Raw genomic sequence first — 22,149 nt, forward strand, 5'->3', positions numbered from 1 at the left:
TAGCCCCAAAAACCCTACCTAAGTTTTGTTATATCTTTATACCTTTTACTTAAACAAAGAAGGTAAAAGCTCCCATACTACTGTATTTTGTTATTAACTAAAGGGTTATTTTTGCATAATCCTACATATGTTTATATCTAAAGGACTAGTCTGTTTTCATTGCTCCTCCTCCTCACCACATATCACTTCGCGTAAGAAAATATAAAAGAAGGTCATGGGAGGTAAAATTTCTTCCTTACATTTGTTAGAAGAGGAAACAAGAACATATTTCCAGTTAGATAATTCTTACAAGACGAAAGATTTTAAAATAACAACATTCACTCATTAATTTGATCAATTGTTTATTGTATAAAAGTATTTATGATATTAGTATTAAATAAAAATTAAGATTAATTTCAAATTTTCCACCGATAATTATATGCATGGTATAAGGTAAACTCCAGCCCCTTTCCAGACCACCAGTCCATTAACAAATAGCTGATTCACAAAATACATTCTTTTTCCTATACTGAGTCCATGAAAACACAATTTCTTTCATTATGAGTCCTGAGGCCAGTATTCCTTCTTGTTACCAACAAATGCCAGTGTTTTGAGAAAATAGTTTTCTTTGTAAATATTCTACCAATTCAAGTCTTGATTTTAGCATCTCAATCTCGTAATAAGGGAGCTGTAAAGGGAGGAAAATAAAATTCGTCATACTTCTTCATAGCCCATAGTCTGAATTTCCCTTGGGCTTTTGGTTACTTATCTCTCACGCCCTCTGCCATGGCAGAAGGTAAGCTCCTGGAGGGCAAGGATCATGCCAGCTTTCTCATCCCGTGGGCCCAGTGCCTACAGCAGCGCCTGGCACATAGCAGGGGCTCAGTACATGCAAAGCAGAGCGTGCAAAGAAAATCGGTGCTCTGGTATTGTCAGATTGGAGTAAAAGGTGACCTTGAGTGGGGAGCTGGTGAATGAGCAGAGGTGAGCTACTCGGGGTGCTGGAGACCAGCATGGTGGTGGAAGCAGCTGGGCACAGGAGAAAGGCGAGGGAATGCAGGGGACGGAGGGGGCGAGGGCGGAAAGTGGCCACTGGGCTCAGAGCAAGGGCCTGGGATGGAGAGATGCAAAGGAGCTTTGACTTGGTCCTGTAAGCAGTGCAGTGAAGGCTGAGCCCACGCTGGCACGATTGGTTCTGGAAAATTAATCTGGGGCTGTGCCAATGGAATGGAAAAGTACCCAGACAGGAAAGCAGAGGGCAGACGGCCTGGGAACTGGGGAAGCTCCATGGGCACCCCCTGGGCTCCTCATAGAAGATCTTACGTGATTTCCGATGTAAAGTCAGATAAGGTATTAAACATGTGTTTGATGAAGATCCTGGTTTTAATAGGCTATCTTGTCCTTTTTTATTTGTTAAATCGGGGAAATTAACACACAGCAGACATTCCAATAATTCAGTAATCCAAACACTGGTAAGCAGAGCTTACGGGGAACATAGGGATTCCCCACTTTTGGAAAACCGAAGGTTTGAAAGTTCTGTGTTTCAAAGTATGAATCAAGGGGTTTAGGCCTAATTAACAAAGTTGGCATTTAAATTCTTGGTCCTTTGGGCTGGCCAACCACTTAGTGCCCTGGAAAAAGGAAATCTGAACTGTTGTTTGGGGGGGAAAAAAGAGGATGACACCGTACCTGAACAACCTCATAACCCAGTACGCGTAGCTGCCTTTGCTTGATGGCTTCCTTTCCCAGTAAGTGTTTACTATTCAAACAAAATCTTTTCGGACCATCAATACACAGGGCTACCCTGAAAAGTCGGAGAGAAAAAATTTTAAAACAACCCAAAATACTTACATATTTTTAGTTGCCAGAGTTTATTTGGGATTTGCTTTTTTCCTATTTGCCAATACTATTTTCAAATGAATTATGACTGTGTATCCTTTAATGGTTGAAAAAGCACTCAATTTTATTAATACTGAGGTTCATAAAATGTTACAAGGAATTTCCAAAACTGCAAAGTAGTGTTTTAATTTCCAGAATCATGTCTATTTTTTTTCACTTTCCTAAGAAAACAATCGTTTATTAACCTCAACAAGACTTATAACATAAACCACAAGTTTTCTTTACCTTTTATGTACATCTTCATTAACTGTAAATGGTAATACAAATCCTTCTTCATCTAATTTAATTTCAACATCTGGTGAGAAAAGAGGAAAAATCCTTCGTGTGATCATCTCACAAACACTACCTTCCTGTCCTCCTCATTCTGCTTTGCTTCCTCCACGCTGCACTTACCAGCTGGTGCACGGCTGCAAAGTACTGACCACACGAGACAATGGTGAGAATTTCAACTGGTCTGTGCTCAACCAAGGTAGCCTTAAACCAAGAAGGCTCAACCAACTACACAAAAACGAGCGTGGGTTCGCACGTTACGTGGGGTATAAAAAGAACCACGCACACAACTGAACCCTTCAATCCAGACAGTGAAGAAAATCCTTTAAGTTAAGCCGAGTTAGACACTGGTGCACCTTGAGCCTTTCGTCAAAGGAGCTCCCAGGGCCTCCTGGGTAGAACAGCACCCCGACACGGGGGGTCCCCAAGCGCAGGCGGATTCCCCTTCCTTCCCTCTGGTGTTCTGCTGTGCCTTTTGTCATGGAGCCCATAAAGGAGGGGGGTGAGATGTGACCGCCCATAAAACTCTGTACTCTTCAAGCTGATTTTCTTTTACTCATCAATGTCTAAAAATTATAAAGGTCTGGGACGCTAGCCAGCACTGTCCAAAAGAACTATGGTGACAGAAATGTTTATACCCAAGCCATCCAATATGGCAGTCACAAGCTACCAGGGCTACTGGGCACCTGAAGTGTGGCTAGGGCACCAGGAGCCGAAGTTTGAAGTTTTCAAAACTTGTAATTAACTGGAATGTAAACTCTCTGGGACACCACTGGGCGTAACAGCAGCCAACAGTGCCTGAGCACTTACTGGGTTCCAGGCAGCAGCCCGCACTGCAGTCCTAAACGCATCTTAGAGGTCACCCTTCTTCCATTTCCCAGCTAATCCTACAGATAAGATGCAGCACGAAAGGTTTAAACCTGCGCAGAGGCATTCTGCTCCGATGTGGCTGTCGTGCGGGCCCCAGACCACCTGGACTCTGCAGCCCGGCTGATCACCGGAGGGCCACGTCCACTTGCTATTTCCAGACCTTCAGTCCCACGTACTCCATATGACAATGCACACACGCTGAGGTTTAGTCAACAACAGAACTCCCTTCTGCTTACCTATTGTGTAGCAATACGGCGTTAACACTTTGGAAGCAAAATACTGTCTTCCTCCTAAAAAGTCAATCAGTCCACTCATCACAGACTTATAAAGCTGGAAATCCACAGGCGTCTCCAGGGAACAGCACGGAGTAAGAAATGACTTCACTTGATATTTAGGAAGAAGTTTTGGACCCTAAAATTCGTATGTGCAAACATGAGAAATAAAAATAAGATAACAAAGCCAGAAAATAAAACGAAGGCTACCTGAGTGTAAAAGTCGATCAAAATTACTTTATAGGCATAATACATTTCCAGGACTTAAGACAAATACCTTTCTCAAAATGACAATGCAAAATATTCTCATACTTCAAGTGCAATAGTTCAAAATATGTTTTAACTGTGTCTTAGAAGTAGTCAATGATCACCGTAAGACAGAGAAAGAGAGAAAGAAAAGGGAAGGAGGGTAGGAAGGAAGGGAGAAAGGAAGGAAAAGCAAAAGAAAGAAGGAAAGCAATGTTATGACAGTTCAAGAAATAACTTTGGATCTAAGAATTGCTTTAAGGACCTTAAGGACACTCAACTAAAATTTCAATAGTAGGAAATGTGATAACGGTGACATTTCAATTCAGTAAGAAAAGAATACTTATGGAATAAATGGTGGTAGCAATTGGCTATCCATGTGGAAAAGAACTAACTTAAAGTTGTCCCATCACAGACTATAATCAATTACAGGTAGATTAAAGATCTAATTATAGTAAGAAAAATAATATTTTTTAAAATTTAGTAAAATATTTATATTACCTTAAGAGTGATAAAATATTCTTATGCGAGCTAGGAAACCCAAAAGCCGTAACAGTTGGATAGATCTGACTACAGAAAACTTAAAAATTTCTGTACAGCAAAAAGGCACAATAAATATTAAACCAAAAATAAAAACTACAAGCTAGAAAGAAATGTGTGCAACATACATAATAGTTAATACCTCTGTTTTACAATGAGTTATAGGGGTAAAAAAAAAAAAAAAGCCAAACAATGCAATAGAAATGAGTTAGGGGGTAGAAAGGCAACTCACAGCAGATGCAAGTGACCAATAAGAATTTGAAAATGTGCTTAACTTAATTATTGCTCATTAAAATACAGTTGAAGCATGTGACATGGTACTTTTTCATTGAGTCAAATGATAAAACTTATATGACTCATAGTGCAATGAAGTGGGAGGGACAGGGCCACCTTCATTCATTGCTGGGGAAATGTGACATCCACAAGTCTTAGGACAAAAAAAATCTCTTGGTATTTGTCAAAAATCCAGTAATCCCATTTTCAGGAATCTAGCCTCTAGGTTAAGAAAAAACCCCAAAGGCTCCAGTATGAAAGGATACACAAGGATGTTTATTACAGAGCTGTTGATAGAGACAAACGTCGGGAAAACCTGAAGGTCATCAGCAGTGATAAATACCAGGAACTACCACGCCATTCTTAAAAAGAATGCGTTGGAGCTTTACGTGTTGCCTTGAGGAATGTCCATGATGTACTGGGCATAAAATCAAATTGTACTTTGTCCCTCTCCATGAAGAGACAAACTGGATGAGCTACTTTTAAACGTGGTTCAATCAAGTATGGAGGACCAGGAGGGGAGGGCACTCCTGGAGATACCGCCTCTGACCCGAAACCAGGTGTGGGTAACATTATGAGACTCAGTCTTTAGAGAACTTGATGGATGCAAACTCCATGTCCACTAAACTTATCAGACCAGAGGGCATTTGCTGGCTTGGCCTAGAAGTGTAGGCGATGTGATTTACGATGCGTTCAGTCCAGTCACCGTACCCGACAGGAACCGGAAGGCTACAGCCCTCAGCATGATCTCCGAGGACTGACTCATATGCCCTCGGCACGTGATAAAAACTCCCAAGTCCTACACAGTAGGAAGCAGGTCCTCAAGGACAAGGAATCAGAAGTGGGGTTCATTTATCAAAGAAAGGGCTATCCGGTGGCCACTGCAAGTGAATGAAAGTTCTGCTTTCTAGTGAGGTTACTGAGACAGAGCAAAAGAGAAAGAACTGAAAAGGTGTTGGGGGTGGGGGCAGATGAAAACTCCCCCCACAGGGAAATAAAGCGACACAGTTTGTGCTTTTACCTTATAGAAAGGACATTCGAGGATGGAGGTTAAGAAAAGTTGGGTCAGTTGTGCTAGGCTCAGTCTGTCCAAATGTGATTCTTCACCTAAAATAAAAAGCATCCCAGTCACAGTTAAGTTTGAATTTTGATATCTATAATGAGAGAAAAGAATAGGAAGCATGTATAAGGAACTTTTAAATGACACTAAGAACGTTACAGTTAATTATGCTTTCTTGCTTGCCACCAGTGCAATCTCATTCTGACTTGCAAGAACTCCGCTCCTAATTAGAGACTATATAAAGGGGGAAAAGTATGCTGGCTGAGTTGGTGGGGATTTCCTTAACTATGGAGATCCAGATTTTTGACATATTTGGTGGCCTTGAATTAAGATGAACACCACCCTCTCAGAATATACACTAGGAGTTCTACAGTGGCTGTCTCACAGAAATTCTAACGTCACTGGGACTGGTGGCACTGCCACCACCACCGTCCCACAGGAATCCTCGGTGTCTCAGCTAGGGCAGCAGAGTTGTTCACCCGAAACTGTTTTCTCTCCGGACGCAGTGTCCTAGCATTCTTCAGCTCTGCATTTACACAAGCATCTGCAACTGCAGATGTCTCCTTTAGATTTAGGGAAGGAAAAAGAAAGGCAAGGCACTGCTCAATGGAAAAGGCACATATGTGACTTGAAAACGTCACAAGTTCAAGGTTGAAACCAACTCACCTAGGAGCCGTTGAAGAAAATAAGGGCTGTACAGTTTTGCCATAAAGTTGACAGGATGGTGTTCAATAAGCGAACACGAATGGAGAAGTTTCAATAGTGTTTTGGGAGGAAAGGAATTAAAATGAGTGAATAATGTATCTTCTAGCTTTCTAAATAAATCAGAGGCATTTGGTGGCAAATAATTGAGTTTTCCAAATGCTTCGATCAACTCCGCAATCTGACTAGGTGAAAGTTTTTCTGATTGGCAAACAAAAGTTTCCGCCACTGCATTCAGGATGGGTTCTGAAAGAATCTGTTTTCTGCTGCAGTACTCTGTGACAGTGCTGACAACCTCGGGGTCCAGGGTGAGACAGAGAGAAGCTACATGCTGCTCCAGGGCTGTTGTGAGAAACCTGTCGTTGTGCCCAAAGTATATGAAAGCCTCTAAGACCTTCCTGAGCTCTTCGTTGGTGAAACGAGGGATATGCCTCACAACATATTTTCCCAATTTTATAACCAGAGGAAGTGCCTGAGTTTGATCAAGAGCCACTAAGGCAGTGAGAATTTGGCTTATCAACTTAGGACTCAGGTTGGAAACTATTGACAGGGAAAAGTTGTTTATCTTATTAAGAAATGTCTGGTGTTGGTCCGCTTTTTCAGTACATGCCTGCAGTATCCTATAAAGGGCCACGATATCCTCAGGGTGGAAGTTTTCCAATTTTTCACCTTGCAGTTGATATATAACCAAGTCTAGTGTCGCACAACCTGGACCTTGCAATTTAATCAGACTTTCTCCAAGAACACAAAGACCATGGACTTCCAGGCCACCCCTTTGGAGACGATGCTGGCATTCTGCCACCAGGTTCAATAACAAGTCACTTTGGGGATCCACATCCAACAGAGTCAGGGCTTGCAAAGCAGTCACCAAAGCAGTGTTTGACAGATTTGAGGGTTCCTGCTCAAATGGAACACATAGAGCTTGAAAGACGTGATTCTCCAGTATTTCCTTTGGCAGCCCTTGCTCACCATCTTTTTTTCCCATTTCACAAATCCGTTGTAAGGCTGCTGCCGCCATTGTATCAGGCAAAGTCTGCAGTGTGTTTATAAAACTTAGCACTTCCTCTGATGAAGTGAAGCTGTTTAGTCTGCTGTAAAATATCTCTTCGTCCATGTTTTTAAGATTTTGTTCAAAACTGTCCAAATCATGTACTTGAGAGAACACTGGCTCACCAACTGGATGAAGGTCATTTCCATTTTCTGAATGGAACTTTTTACAGCAGGCATGATGGAACCTGACCCTGAAAGGCTCAGGTTGCAGTGAAGAGAACCACGGACGCAGACGCTCTCTGACTGCCTTGTGAACGTGATTTACAGGTTGACTTTTCAGAGCAGCCAGAGCTCCATGTATCCGAAAATCAGATAAATGACAAAGGTTCCTCCTCAAAGTAATTAAAGCCATGCCATCAGATTTGCAAGGCCTCTTGATTTTATAACTAAATTAAGGAATAAAACACATGATTAAATACATTAAGAACATGACTCATTCGACAACATCCAGGCTTATAAAACTAAGAATGAGTGCCCAAAAGAACTCATTTTGCCCAAAAGAATGTGCCCAAAAGAAATGATTAATAAACATTTGCCACTAAAACGTAAGTACCCGAAGAGCAGAATCCCTTTCAACCTAGAGCTTAGAAGTGGCTGGCATCTAACAATCAAAATCACTATCATTTGCCAGGCAAATGTTGTGCTTTACATGTACTAACTTAATGCTCCCAACAGCACAATGAAGTACTTTTATTATTTCACAGATGAGGAAACTGAAGCACAAAGAAGTGACCGTACCCAGTTTACACAGCTAGTTAAGTGGCCGAACTGGGAGTCAAAGGCAGGCAGAGGCAGCCTGGACCATAAACACGCTTCCTGTAGGTTGGTCGACAGAAGGACCTGCTTTTGGTTAAATATATGTTTTCCATCAGTGGTTGGGAATCCCCGGATGAGGAGGGCTCACTATAGTTATGTTTTGGGGGAGTCAAACGTTATCCCCGATATTTTCTACTGGGCGGGGAGGGTGTCGGTGCCCCTAACTCCTGCGCTGTTCAAAGGTCACGTGTACTCAAAAAAAGGCAACAGGTAAAGTGGCCAAAATTCCTATAGGTCAATGTAAAGCAAGGGTACAAAACCTTGGGGCGCTAAAGGGCCCTAAGGTTTTGGTTTCCGCTCCAAGCTAGGATTTGGCTAGAACTGAGGAAGAAAAAGGTCTAGCTTGGTAGCGGGCAAAAACGTTGAATAAAAAAAGTGGAAATGATGCAGCGGGGAAGATGGGCGGCCCGTTCAGACCTAAACACCCTGCTGAGATTTGGGAAAACGAATGTGCAGGACAGAGGAGCCCGGGCGCCCGGGGAGCCGCGTCCTCCTTGGAATGAAAGGACCCCAGGGCCGGACGCCCCCAAACCCGGCGCCCTTGGGACCTGCGCTCAAGCACCGAGAGCGGTGGCCTGAGAAGAGCTGGGCGGGCCAGGGCAGAGCCTCAGCGATGCCCAGGGCCCACGCCTACCCGCCTCAAACACCCGCGATCAAAGCCCGCGTGGATACCTACCGAGCTCAGCCCACGGGAGCTCACAGCAGCGCTGGACCACAGGAGCCTCGTGGGCCTCCGTACGCGCGCTCCCTGCGGCGCGGCCGAACAGCCGGGCGCATGCGCGGGGCGGAGGGTCGCGCACAGTGCGCAGGCGCGGGAGCAGGGCCCGCCATGCCCGCGCTCGCTCCTGGCGTCTCCGGCTGGGCCGCCGCAGGTAAGCGCTCCGCTGGTGCCGTTCCCCAGTCTGGGCCACGGCCCACCGCGGGCCCGAGGGCAGGGCGGCCCTGGGTCCACGAGGCACCAGCCTCCGCGCCCCCGCGGCCCTCCCTGGGCAGGACTGGGCGTTGAGCAGCGGAGGACCGGCTGCTCGTCTCTGGCCTCCCCGCCGCCTCCCGGGAGCGGGTCCCCGGCCGCGCTGCGGCGTTTGCACCAGCGGCGCTGGTCCCGCCCGTCGCTGTGGGCCCGTCTGTCGGCGTCTTTGTTCCGAACGCTTTTCTCGGCGGGGGTAGAAAGCCCCTCGGGGGCGCGGGAACTCGGGGGGGGTCGGGAAGGTGCGCTGGAGACTCGGGAGCGTTCCGAGCGCGGACCCGGCCGGAGTGGGGGTCCGGCTCCGCCGCTGCTCCGCCTGACCTCGCCCTGCGGGTGTCGGGGAACCGCCTTTGGGGGACGTGGGGAGCAGTAGTGCTTTCTCAGGTGGTGGTAAGACTGGGGGTTCATTCTCTGAAGCACCTACACCCACCTGTGCGTGGCTCCTAAGACGTGTTCCAGGTCGTTAGCTGTAATAATAAGCGGTGGCGTTTCTGTCCCGACACTTGCACAGTTCTCAGTGAGCCCTAAACGTGTAGTGTCTGTATATGTCCTCATTTGTGTGTTCATTTAGTCAGTTAATTGAGCATCTGTTGTATGCCAGGCGCTGTTCTGTACCCTAAACATATTCCACGATTATTAACGTGTTCCCCAACACGATGCTTTTGCTTTTTTCTTTGTTGCTTAATTTGTCCTGAGGTGTAACTGGCCAGAGCACAAAACTGTTGGTGGTTCGTTCACCAAAAGCTGAGATTTTGAGTTGAGTTCTACTTTAGATCTTTTCCTACAAATGAACAGTCCCCCAATTTTAGACACTGGATGAGTATGGGGGAAAGTCAGCGAGTATCCTTTATTTTATTACTGGTTTTCCCCTTCAGGAAAAATGCGGGTACTAGTAAAACGCTTGAGTGGATTAGAAATATTTTATCTCTGTACATATATAAGTGTGTGTGTGTGTGTGTGTGTGTGCATTCACGTATACAATTGATATTGAATTAATAAAACATAGTATGTGCTTTAATTAAATTTAGTGCTCTGATTAGTTTATTTAGTGTTACAATCAGTTAACAACAAAAAATCCTACACTCATAATGAATTTTTACTTTACCTTTTTTAAAGGAGCACGCAAAAATACTACCTGAGATTAAGTGAGCACTGCTGTGTGTCGTGCCCACCATTGCGCAGGTGCTCTGCACCCATCAGTCTTTGTCAGAAGCTTCACCGTTACCCACTGTACCGGGGCGGGCGCTGAGGCCCAGGTCTGTTGGGAAGCTTGCCTGCGGTTCTGCAGCGTGAGGGACCAGCCTGGATTCAAGGCCAAGTGGTCTAACCCCGGGGTGATTTCTGAGCCTTGGCATTAGAGCTTCATTCCTGTGTTCTTTTTGCTTTGATGAATTCTCTCACTTTTAAAGACTTCTTGAGAACGAGTGGTAACAAAGTCAGAAGTTATTTCACACTGCATGTGGATAATGTTTATGAGGGTGAATCAGTCCCTGCAGGTTGTTACTTCATTCAAAAGAAAATCCCTTTTTCCCTTTTCTGTTATTCAGTGTACCTGTCCGAGCTGTGGTACATGCCTTGAGGTGATGAGGAGGTTTCTGTTACTCTATGCCACACAGCAAGGACAGGCAAAGGCCATCGCGGAAGAAATATGTGAAAAGGCAGTTGCATATGGATTTTCTGCAGACCTTCACTGTATGAGTGAGTCAGATAAGGTAAGAGCTGTTCACTCAGACATTTATCTTATCAACTGTGTTGGAAGATTCCCGCCAGCTTTTCCATTTCACATATAAGTGTGCATTTGCCTTAGACTAAATAGTCTCAGAAACGGAAACATGTAACTTCTCAGCCAGCACGGAAGGAGTGGGCTTTGCCTTGTTTACCTCGCAGGTGGCTGTGCGAACGATTGAGATGGTGTGTTCGCGTGCTTGCGTGCGCTTTCCACCTTGTGGTCCCTAGTGCCCCATTTGTATTGCCCCAAAATAAAGACCTTGCTATTCATGTCAAGTTCCTCCATTGAATAGAATTTAAAGAAGAAGTGTAAGGATTTAGACAAGACTCGGCTTCTTTAGGTCAGGGCCTGCTTGCTTTTACATTCAGTCTCTGCAGAAGTTCTTACCTTGGGTTACATACGATCTTAACAGCTCTGTGTTCTTCTTACAGTCAGTCTGGTTGAGACCTCCAGATTGTGCTGTATTATAGCAATCAGGTCATAGCAACTAGCAGGGGCTCTCATACAAGCACAAGATGCGCCAGGCACTAAGCAGTCAATTTCAGTTCTGTACTTCAAAAGCCAGTGCACTCTGAGTCAAGTTCACATCCTTCTCTGGCCTTTCCCACATCTCCAGTTCAAAAGACTAGACTTTCAGCAGCACAGGTGAATTATAAACTCACCTCGTAGAAGGAGAATCACCTAGTTTCCTTTGTGCTGCGAGGCCCAGGTGACACCTAATGTGGTCACTCACTGACGGGGTGTCCTCGAGGGGCCACCAGTTGGCTGGCTCCATAATTCTGCAGTAACTTTAGATTTACATTGCGGGTGCCACCTGATGGGATACAGTCCGAATCTGTTACTACAAACAAAAACAAGATCATCATATAACTAGCCCCTATCTGGCCCCTTGGGTCACCTTGCCACCTAGGTCAGCAGCTATCTGACAGGTGAGTAGTTCATGTTTTTCAACGCGATGTTAGTCACTTGTTTGCTCTCCCCAGCTGAATGGTTTCTCCAGTTGTTCCCGATCCAAGTTTAAACAGGTAGCTCTCATTTCCTAGATCATGGAAGTACTTTTCAAGGTGAAGTGACTTTAACAAACTGCATAGACATAGGGTTTAATACACGACTTGTGTAGTGTTGTGTAAGCATTGAGTCTCTTGGTAAAATGTTACCCAAATCTTTACCTATTATATCAGCTTGAAAAGTAAGGTGAATTCACTTGAGTCAAGATAGATGACATTTGTACAGTAGACCTCATAGGGTCATAAATAGAGACAGAGTAATGTTCTATTTGAAATATTTAAATTTAGGTAAAAATTAGAATGCAGATGCTTGATTTTTAAGTTGGAAACACTAATGATGTCAGTTACACAGATGACATTCTCAGCTCCCTGGAACCCCGAGGGCGTGATAGCCACGGTCCCTGATAGCTGCGGAGTACCGCTTTGCTCTCCCACCGTGGAGATGCTCTGGGTACCAGTCTGGGTACAGTCATGCCATACGCAGTACTGATTGATTCCAGACACAGGAAACTAAGCTGGTTGCGGGAAGTGATAACTACACACAGCAGCAGGTCCCTGACGTGACATCCTTGTTTTTTAGTATGATCTAAAAACTGAAACAGCACCTCTTGTGGTGGTGGTTTCTACCACGGGCACCGGAGACCCACCCGACACAGCCCACAAGTTCGTGAAAGAAATACAGGACAAAACGCTGCCGATTGATTTCTTGGCGCACCTGCGGTATGGCTTGTTGGGTACGTGCTGTAATTTGCTCTTAATGTACTCCATTATTACTGGCTTTAATTCTGGTATCTGAATGTATCTTTCCAAACCATGACATGTAATTGTATGGATGCTGGGCTTTTTGGCTTTTTATATAAATACATGTGTGATATTTAAGTGTACATAATGTGCTTTGTTCTATGGCTGCCTCCCCAGCCTCCCCCACCCCCAGCAGCTCTGCAGAGCCCCTGAGTCATGTCCTTAACCAGGGTCGCACGTTAGAGTCAACCAGGAAACGCACTCAGAGTACTGGTGCCCGGCCCCACCCCGAAACCGCTAAAAAAGTCCTGACGGAGCCACCCTGCATGCTCTTTTGTTGTTGCTGTTTTCACAAAGCTCCCAGGTGGCCCTCCCATCTCCCTAAGAACCGTTCCCCTAGGAGGGTGGTTTCCATTCCTGGCCTCACACTGGCATTGACTGGAGGGGGTTTCATTAAATTCCGGGACCTGGGCCCACTCCAGGGATTCTGACGCGGTTGTTCTGGTAGCAGTACTTTTAAAAGCTCCCAGGGTAAGAAACTCTGGCCGAGGCCTCTGTGAAGTGGAAATTAAAACATTAGGATAAAGACTCAGAAGGACCAGCTCAGCAAGATATGATACCAGGCAGGGAATTCAGAGCCCATTTTCCTGGTTTGTGGTGAGATTGTTCATGCTTGAGAGTTATTTTGGGGGGAGGGTATCCAGCAAGGATGGAGTGTCCTGGTAAGTAACTGACTAGAAATTGGAGATTATGACCCTGGCCGAGGTCGGTCATGTATAACATATTTAAGACAATATTTTGGAGTATGTACTTTTTTTAAATTCAAGTTTTTCTAAAACTTTATTTTGAAAAGCGAACATGTATATGTTACTTTAAATTTTCTCAGAACATTATTAAAAGGGAAAGACTGAAGCCCATCCAAGAATTCTGGTCAGTCTTTTAGGCCCATGGACGGATCCACCCACCAATTGCTCAGCCTGTTCTCGTTAGGAGAGTACATGGAGGTGATGAAAAACTAAGGAATTGAAGCTTTTAATTTTACATTTTTAATCAAGTATGAAAATGTTAGTCACTTTTTTGCCAGGGAACATAGAAGCTATTCTTAATTTGTCCAACAGAAACATAGCAAGGGGCTGTCCCTGTTGCAGATGTGCCTGTGTCCCCAGACTCGGGGTCAGTGAGCCCACAGAGGACCAGCAGGTAGGAAGCATTTCCAGTTAGCAGGCCAGGTGGCCTCTGTACCAACTACGTGCTCAGCTCTGCTCTGGGCGCTTGAAGCTGCCAGAATGGGAACAAATGTGTTTGGCTGTGTTCCAGCAAAACGTGATTTACAAAGACAGACAGATGTGTTTGGCCCACAGGCTGTAGTGTGCAGACCCTCACACTACATCAGAAAAGTTTGTAACAGACAGGTTTTTTTTACACCTATCTAATCCTTGTTATATAAAAAAATAAGATTTCCATATTTTTTACACGGATTTATGGAAACAAAAATGTGAAATATATTTCTGTTAACGGTAGTCGACAAGTATGTTGTTTCAGTATGTCAGATACTTTTACTTTGTAAAATATAAGAGTGTCATCTCATATTTAGTATTATTCAAGGGAAAAGTAAGAAAATATGAAGCTACACCTCCCTTATTTCCTGTTCTGTCAGTGGGATGTTTCAGGTACTTATCTGTCTTTCTTAGAGTTCAGAGCTTATTGCGCGCTGATAACCTGTGTGGGCTCTCTAGGTCTGGGCGACTCAGAATACACGTACTTCTGTAATGGGGGGAAGGTAATCGACACGCGACTGGAGGAGCTTGGTGCGCGGCGTTTCTATGCCACTGGACACGCGGACGACTGCGTGGGGTAAGGCCCTGCACTTCCCTGGCCCTCCAGTGAGCCCTGTCTGTGTGTATGTCACGAGGTCAGCGGGCTGATAAAAGTTGTTGATTGAGCCCTGAAACTGCCATCTGGAAAGTCCTCCTTTAGTTTCAGCATTTTCAGCTCTAGGACCATGATCAGCCAGAGCTGGGTGGACCTGTTTCACTGAGTTTTTCCGGTGCCTCATCCTTCTCAGTATCTGCTAATGGAAGAAAGTGGAGAAGGTAGCCCAGTACAGTCACGTAAAGTGTAACTTTATCTTCAAGTGTGCAAGTATTTGTGAAAATGCACATTTTCTTAAGGAACGTGAGAACGTGAGTGTGCGCCTCCCTCAGCTGTGCACACGGGGTGACTGCTTGGGGCTCTGTACCTGCAGGGTACCGGCAGGCCACTGTCACTGATGGAGAGCACAGACGGGCCTTCACAGCACACCGCACGCTGCATCCCTGCCCTTACAGCTCAGTGGCCCTTTGCTACCATGCCTGCCAGAAGTGTACATTTTATTTTAATTACTTTTATTCTTGTTTTTACAATTCAGTGTTTCCCGCTATGTGTCCCCTTTCCAAACCTCTTAGTGTGTTTATTCAGAGATCTTACAGATGCTGTCCCACCGCCTTCTCGGTCATTTATCCATTTAGTATTTTCGCCAGATAACAGCACACCGGTCTGACGTGTTTTTACTAGGTGCATGCGTTAAACACATCTCACTAGATCTTTGTGAATACTGACAAATTCAGCAAATAATGACTAACGCTTTTCTGCTTGTTACTACCTGGCAGGAGTGTGTTGGCAACCCTTCTGTTCCGCTTAACCCCCTCCGTGCCCACTCTTCGCGTAACATTTCCTGCAGCAGTGATGGTGGATCTTTTCCGTATCCCCAGAGCTTGTCTTTGATGGTGAGAAAGGTCTACCACATTTCCTTGCAGGTTACCTTTTAGTTTTTATATAGGGTTGTCCCTTTATATAGGGTTCTTTCCTTTTCTTCCGGAACGCCATTGGCATTACTTGTTTATTGTGCAGTGTGAGTTATCCAGTTGCTGACTCCTTATAAAACCCATTAGACCTAGCAGTTCATCCATTTTATGCCTCTTCAGAGGCTTTCGGTTTCTCTGTTCATTTGTTTGGTGTTAAAATTATTGGGTTTATTGGGTGTTAAAATTTTTGAATGTTCATTTCTGCAGCCTGCATCTCTTAAATTTTCAACCTAACAAACTTACTTGAATTTTCCCTTTTCTAAAATTAAAATATTTTCGAGAAGACATTCTGGCTTAATGTACCCCCACGCTGAGGGGATAAGAAGCAGATTGGAGTCCAAATACTACCCGGGTTCAAAACCTTGAGCCTCACTTACTGATTGAGACCTTGGCCAGATTACTTCAGCTTTGTGTGCCTCGGTCCCTCCCTCTGAAACGGTGAATACTATTAGTATGTATTGTGGAAGGTTCTGGAGAGGCTCACGTGCATTCATACGGTTGTCTCTTAGAACAGAGCCTGCCATATGGTGAGCACTCAGTAACATTATGTCTCTCTCTCGGTATCGTCTTCCTACTTCTGAGTTGTGAGAATGGTTTTGTCAATGTAGCTGTCATTGTTGAGCCCATAATTTCATATCCTTGCTTTTCCAAAGATTCCTGGTGTGCTGTGTAACCAGATGTTGAACTACGTACTAGATGGGCACCTGGGAACGAAGACAACGGACTTGTAGCCAGAGGCGTGGTAATCAGAGGTCTCACTGTGCCTCCTGCTCAGAGTCGCTTAGCTTTATGAGCTGGAATGTCCTTCTGCCTCCTCTGAGTTGTGATTCACAGACAAAGGTGTAACCCCACGGTCCTATCGCAGGTCTCCATTCGCTCTGCGTACACTTCTATGTTCAGGGAAGGTGGGGCTGTGGTGGACTCGTCATCCTGTGTTAGGAGTGAGGAGACCAGCACATTTCACGTGTACTTAGAATAATTCAGCTTTCCCAGAGTGATTGCTTTTTTCCCATCGCCAGCCTTCCTGGAGATTTCCCGGAAAAATTGTTCAGAACCGATAGAAGGTTTGAACTATTAGAAGCTTAATCTGGAATGATATCTTGGTGGTCCTTTAATATGTAGGACAAAAAGATCAGTAAATTGGCTAGGCGGAAAACTGTTACTTTGGTTACTGTCACTGGCATTTGTGACATTAGCATAGACTTGGATTTGGGGTAAATTCTGTTAGCCTCATCAGAATTTAACATGCTTGTTTAAAATTACACCTCCTGAAAAGAAGATCACCAGCTATCTTAGGAAATGAAGAGGAATCACATTCCTGTTGCCTAATACTAAAATGCCTTCTGTTCTTTAACTTTTATGCACGTGCATATTTCTTACAGCTCAGTGCTGCTGAACTCAGAATAACATCCTGCTGTTTTAACTTAGTCACTCATAAGCAATTTTTCTGTTCTGAGTCGTCTTCATGTTTAATGGTTTTGACAGTTGCATAGCATTCTGCCAAATGGACAGACACTGCCGTTACCTGTCGTTATGTATTGAAATGGAGAACTCAGGCATTTGTTTCTTTTTTTCCTTTTTCATTACAATGATCCAGTTTAGAACTTGTGGTTGAGCCTTGGATTGACGGACTTTGGGCTGCCCTCGCGAAGCATTTTGAGTCAAGTAGGAGAGAAGAGATGAGTGGAACTCTAGCCACAGCACCTAATGCTTCCCGGAGGACAGACCCTGTGAAACTGGAATCAAGACACATTGAATCACAAGTTGAACTTCTAAGATTAGATGATTCAGGAAGAAAGGATTCTGTGGTTTTGGAACAAAATGCAGTGAACGGAGGTCAATCGAGTGCTTTAATTGCAGACACTGATTCCTCACTCACCCATTCAGTCCCCCCACTTTCTCAGGCCTCTCTGAACATCCCCGCTTTACCCCCGGAGTATTTACAGGTGCACCTGCAGGAGGCCCTGAGCCAGGTAAGCAGCCTTACTTCCTGCTTCATGCTATGTACTGTCTGTGTGGGTTTTGCTTTGGTTTTTAATTGCATTACAACAGAGGTCATCAGACTGGGCTCCTGGCCAAATGTGTTCCCCCACCTGTTTTATAAATAAAGTTTTACTGGAGCACAGCCATGCCCATCGGTGCACAGCTTGTCTGTGGCTCCTGCCCTGCGGTGAGAGTTGATTGAGTGGTCGCCGGAGGCCTGCCCCCCCATCCCCGGCCTTACAGAAGTGCTCCCGTTACTATGTTCTTTCTGTCTTGGAAGAAGTCAGTTGTGAAGAACCCAGGTTTTCCATTGTCTTAGAGATGACCTTCCTGGTTTCTTACGGTAAATGTGAGTCAGTCAGGCTGTTATCTCAGCAGCTAACCCTGAAGGATTCATTTAGAACAAAATCTCCTTTCCAGTGTGGGTTTTTGGTATCTTGGATGCTCCACTTTGGGGATTATTTTGTTTGTTGATAATTACCATATAGACCTGTTTTTGTCTATAGTATGAAGTCTTTTTCTCTACCTAGAGTATTTTTCCTGTCAGTACATAAAGGACTTAAAAGTGGTCTGTACATTTTTGGGCTCGCGTGGGATAACAGCTAACTTCTCCCCATGCCCACCCGTCCGTGGTACCCTGAAAGTTGTTCAGCGTGCTTAGGGTGCGTGGCCAGGGCAGCCCGTCTTCTAACGTGGCCCAAGCCCTCTCTCTCTCTCGAGTGGCTGATGGAGATCCACTGAGCTTTCGGACATACACCACACCCTCAAAGCAGCAGTCAGGATTTCTAGATTCTTTCCTTTTTAATGAGGAAAGACTGAGACATTTGAGAAACAATGTAAGTATAACTTTGTAATATATTAGAACTGTTTGCAGATACCTGGTAGGATAGCAGTTTTTAACATATTTTTAGTGTCTTCCTAAAGTATTCAAATAAACAAGTGTGTGTTTATGTAAACAACTGTGGGTTATTGATTTTGGACTTACACTTCATTATTCTGTGAATTGTTTAAGTGAGGTAATTACAGTAAGTAGGTTTTAGGTCTGGGAACTAAACTAGGGCCTGGCCTTGCACTGGAAGATGGGTTGCGCTGGAAATCTCCTTGAGCCTGCAGGAAGGACTCTCGGTGCACAGGTCACTTTAGTACATTGGTGCCTTGGCCCGTGGGCACAGTGCACAGGCGTGGTACACAGCCCCCGTCTGCACGCTGCAAGGCTGGAGGCCTGTGACAGCGGGAGCAGGTCACCTCAGCAGGAGGACGGTCTGCTAAGAGCGGTCCTCTTACGGTGGGTGGCGTCAGGGAGGCTTAAGTTAGTAATGTGGTTAAAGATTTCGTAAATCTCAGCTGTTTGTGGAGAACTTGTATAAACCTGCTCAGAGGATACACTTAGAGGGTAAGCGATGGGAAAGTGTCTGGCCTCAGGTCGTGCTCTGGAGTCATCCCCTTGGGGAGCGGGCGTGGGGGGGCAGGACTGGCCGTGGGGAAGAGGCACTGCGGCCAATCTCAGCGAAGACCTCCCTCGGCCAGCCCCACTCTAGTGCCCTTCGCCGGCACGGCCACCTCCAGCGCCACGGCTTCTCGTGGGCTGCACGGCGCCGAGCGCCAGCCCTCGGTCCTGCTGCAGCGCCCCTCCTGCTCTGGGCCCGCTCAGCTGGCACCCTTTCGCTCACCTGTCGGGGTTGCAGCAGGAGTTCCTGGTGCGGCACGTGCTGGCTCTGATCCTCAAGAGGCCTCTCAGGTGTTTGGCTTCTCTGGGTGAAGGAGGTACAAGGTGCGACAGTGGATCCTTTCCTTGGAGGTTGGGGGGTCCCCGCCTGCACCAGACTGTTGAACTCCCCAGAGTCGCCGTACACAGCAGGCCCTTCAGCCTGCTCGCATGGGCCTTACCGGAGACTCCAGCATAGCAGCACTTCTTGCTCATTCGTCTCGTAACAGTGTCATTGAAGTAGTGGGCCAGTGATGTCTTCCCGGTGTCCAGATGGCCCCACTTTATTCAGTCTCAGAGCAGCAGGCAGGAGCATTACCGCCGACTCGGGCAGAATTCTAAATGTCTGCAGTTGTCTGGTCCAAATGAAACGAGCGTGTCTGGTGCTCTTCGGGGGTGGAGATGGGAAAGAGCATGATGGCTAAGTCACTCCACGTGCCCCGTGCCACAGGCCACACTAACCTGCTCTGTCAAAGAAAACCGGCTGCACCGAGGCCACAGCTGGGACTGCTGCCCCATTCTGTTTCTGGTGGTTCAGTGTCATCCTCCCAGGATCCATCTGGGTTTTGCAGGGGCCAGACGGGTGAACTAGACGGAGATTGTTTTTTATTTTTTATCTTGGTGAGGAGAGAGGTCGGCATTACATTCTGAGGCTCCCTCTTGTCCTTCCTCGCTATGATAACCCAGTGTGGGATTGTGCCACCTACCACGTGACCACAGCGGGGTCCTGGGCCCCAGTGGACTCTGGGAGCCAGCCTCGGGCCAGGACTCCCCTGATTGCCTGGCCCCGCAGGCTCACTCGGATGACTGGGTGACGGCATCCACTGGGGTCCTCCTCTACCAGCCCCTGAGCCCTCTGGGTGGTTCCCGTGGCCCAGTGCACATGTGTGTTGGCGAGGACTGGCAGAAGCGTCCCTGAGTGCAGCTCCTGTGGTGTGGCCAGGACCTCCTGCGGGGCTGCCCTCCTGCAGTCGGTGGGCTGCGTCCAGAAACAGCCAGGCTTCTGGAATGTTTCCTGGGCAGCTGCCTCCCACTTCCTGCTCGTGACCTGTCAGCGTCCCATCGTGAGGATTGAGCGTGCTCCCGTCAGTGTGTCCGGACACTGTTCTCAGCCATCTCACTGCTTCTGGGAGTCAGGCCCCGGCAGCCCCTCGATGTCACTCCTGACGATCATAGCCCGCCTGGCTGCGGGCTCCATGCCCGACCTCCCTGTGTCCTGGGGGGCCCTGGCTGGCACACTAACGACCAGCGGGGCCAGCCTGGAGTCCTCAGGGATGCTGGAGCCCTCAGCAGCAGTGCTGGCCTTGGCAGGGGTGTGTGTCTGGCGGCTCCAGAGCCCGTCGTCATCTGGGGGGTGTGGGCTCCCCAGAGTTCTGTCCCCTGGACGAGCCCCCCTTCTCGGAGCCTTCTAATCCCACCTTCAGTGCTGGCCACGCAGGTCTTGCCGTTGCTGCCTCAGTGCAGGCTCTCGCTTTGTCTTTCCTCTGGTACCTGTACTGTTGGCATGTTCCTACCTGGAGCCTGTTGCCAGGGTGTTAACGCCTGTGTCTGAGGAGAGTGTCCCGGTTAGAAATCCTCCTGTACCTGGGTTTGTGCTCTAGCCCCACCTTGGCCCAGCACGTCAGCATTCTGTCGTGTGTGTACTTCTTTGTCCACTTTCTTCAGCACGGAGTCTTAGCAATAGCCCTCTGATTCTGGGGTTTGCCTTCAAAGTTGTCTTGAGTTGGGGCAAACGGCTTTGTAGTCATTCATTAGTCATTGGACGTGAATGACTCTGAGGAGCTCTGAAAGGAGCTGTGACCTGGGCAGGGTGATTCTCAGAGGTACCGAGAGCTCACTGTGGGCAGTCTGGGCGGGTCCCAGTGCCCCACATGTTAAGACGAGGCTCTCACCCCAGACCCTCTTTCCAGCTTTCCCGTATAACCACTTAGCTGAAAATAATTCACTAGTGTTTTCTAAAGGTAAGTCTCCATTTTTCATAGAACTCAGGAGCATCGCGTTGGGAAAGGCCTGGGGCTAGTACAGACCTGGTCTCTGCGGATTCCAGGACCTGTACTCATGTCAGTGCCGCTAGCACGTGTGGCCGGTGGATCTTAAATAAATGAAAATTAACTAAAATTAGGGATTCGGTTCCTTAATCACACTAGCCGTATGTCTCTTACTCAGTGGGCCCTGTGGCTGGTGGCTCCTGTGTTGGCCCGTGCAAGTACGGGACATCCCGTCATGAGCTCTCTGTTGAACAGCACTGCCTGTGATCGTGGGATCTCGTGGCCATCTATACACACACCTTCCAACCTTAGACATCCGTCATGTCCGTTAGAATCTCCTTCCTGAGCTATGCATGCGTACTATTTCCTTTTGCATAGCTTATTAAGAAGACAGGTAGCTGATATGTTTAGTCTGTATCTCCGAAATTCTAATGTCTGATATACAGGGGGGTTAAAATATGGATGAGCTTCTCTTCTGAAAGCTTGAGAAGCATATGTCTGTAGTCACCTGCCTTAGAAAAGAATGCTTGATGTCCAGTGAGGTGTGTGAGACTGCAGATCCTACCTGGTCACTCAGTGACGTGTTGCTAAGTGTACCTGAAAATTGCACTTACTGTTTTATCACCTTTGTTTCTCAAGGAGGAAAGCCAAGCATCTGTGACTTCAGTGGGTCCCGTGTTTCAAGTTCCAATTTCAAAGGCAGTTCGGCTGACTACGAATGATGCCGTAAAGACCACCCTTCTGGTCGAGTTGGACATTTCGGTAAGTTACAGAATGCATTTCGCAGCACAGCTGTTGTCTAGACGTGCAGAGACCCGTGTAGGGGTTCTAGTCCTACAGGGAGAGCGAGTCTCCGACAGGACATCTGGCCTTTTATTCTGGGCCTGTCACTCTCCCCACCTCTCACCTGTGTTCTTTCACTTGGGACGGGCAGTGGGTCAGGGGGGTGGGGGGGTGACTGAAATGAGGACTGACTCGGAGGGGATTCAGCATGAGAGAATTGTGTTGCTGGTTTACTCAACCATGAACGAATCGTGGAACCACAACACCATTTTCCATAGAAAAAGGAAGGTCTTAACCTGTGTGCATCCAGCTAGTTGGAGATGGAGCTCAGACTAGACAGGCATTAGAAGAGCTGATTTTTCAGAGCGCTGGCACACATTCCTTAGAGAATCAACAATAGCGCAGGCCCCCTTGCCAGAGAAAGGA

At 46.6% G+C, this 22,149-nt stretch overlaps 2 protein-coding genes across 3 annotated transcripts in view; one reads left to right on the top strand and one right to left on the bottom strand.

Moving 5' to 3' along the window:
* Positions 1 to 408: 408 nt before the first annotated feature.
* Positions 409 to 8,744, bottom strand: FASTKD3 (FAST kinase domains 3). Of its 2 annotated transcripts, XM_033109786.1 has the most exons (6): positions 8,654 to 8,744; positions 6,076 to 7,547; positions 5,371 to 5,456; positions 3,255 to 3,429; positions 2,104 to 2,173; positions 409 to 1,783 (listed from the first exon to the last, which is right to left on the bottom strand). In XM_033109786.1, exons 2-6 carry the CDS (start codon positions 7,511 to 7,513, stop codon positions 1,603 to 1,605), a joined length of 1,950 nt encoding a protein of 649 aa, XP_032965677.1. In that variant the 5' UTR covers positions 7,514 to 7,547; positions 8,654 to 8,744; the 3' UTR covers positions 409 to 1,602. The 2 variants fall into 2 exon arrangements, with proteins under 2 accessions (XP_032965677.1, XP_032965678.1); XM_033109787.1 differs by lacking the exon at positions 2,104 to 2,173 and having other exon boundaries at positions 1,653 to 1,783.
* Positions 8,745 to 8,788: 44 nt separating this feature from the next.
* MTRR (5-methyltetrahydrofolate-homocysteine methyltransferase reductase) overlaps positions 8,789 to 22,149 on the top strand; it is a 28,331-nt gene continuing 14,970 nt past the window's right edge. The window contains exons 1-6 of the mRNA XM_033110444.1: positions 8,789 to 8,849; positions 10,492 to 10,656; positions 12,261 to 12,414; positions 14,158 to 14,275; positions 16,862 to 17,237; positions 21,580 to 21,702. Of these exons, the coding sequence (XP_032966335.1) occupies positions 10,528 to 10,656; positions 12,261 to 12,414; positions 14,158 to 14,275; positions 16,862 to 17,237; positions 21,580 to 21,702 (900 nt within the window). The 5' untranslated portion in view covers positions 8,789 to 8,849; positions 10,492 to 10,527. The remainder of the gene's footprint in view (positions 8,850 to 10,491; positions 10,657 to 12,260; positions 12,415 to 14,157; positions 14,276 to 16,861; positions 17,238 to 21,579; positions 21,703 to 22,149) is intronic.

Source organism: Rhinolophus ferrumequinum, chromosome 7 (genome assembly GCF_004115265.2).
Source record: "Rhinolophus ferrumequinum isolate MPI-CBG mRhiFer1 chromosome 7, mRhiFer1_v1.p, whole genome shotgun sequence".
Lineage (NCBI taxonomy): Eukaryota > Metazoa > Chordata > Mammalia > Chiroptera > Rhinolophidae > Rhinolophus > Rhinolophus ferrumequinum.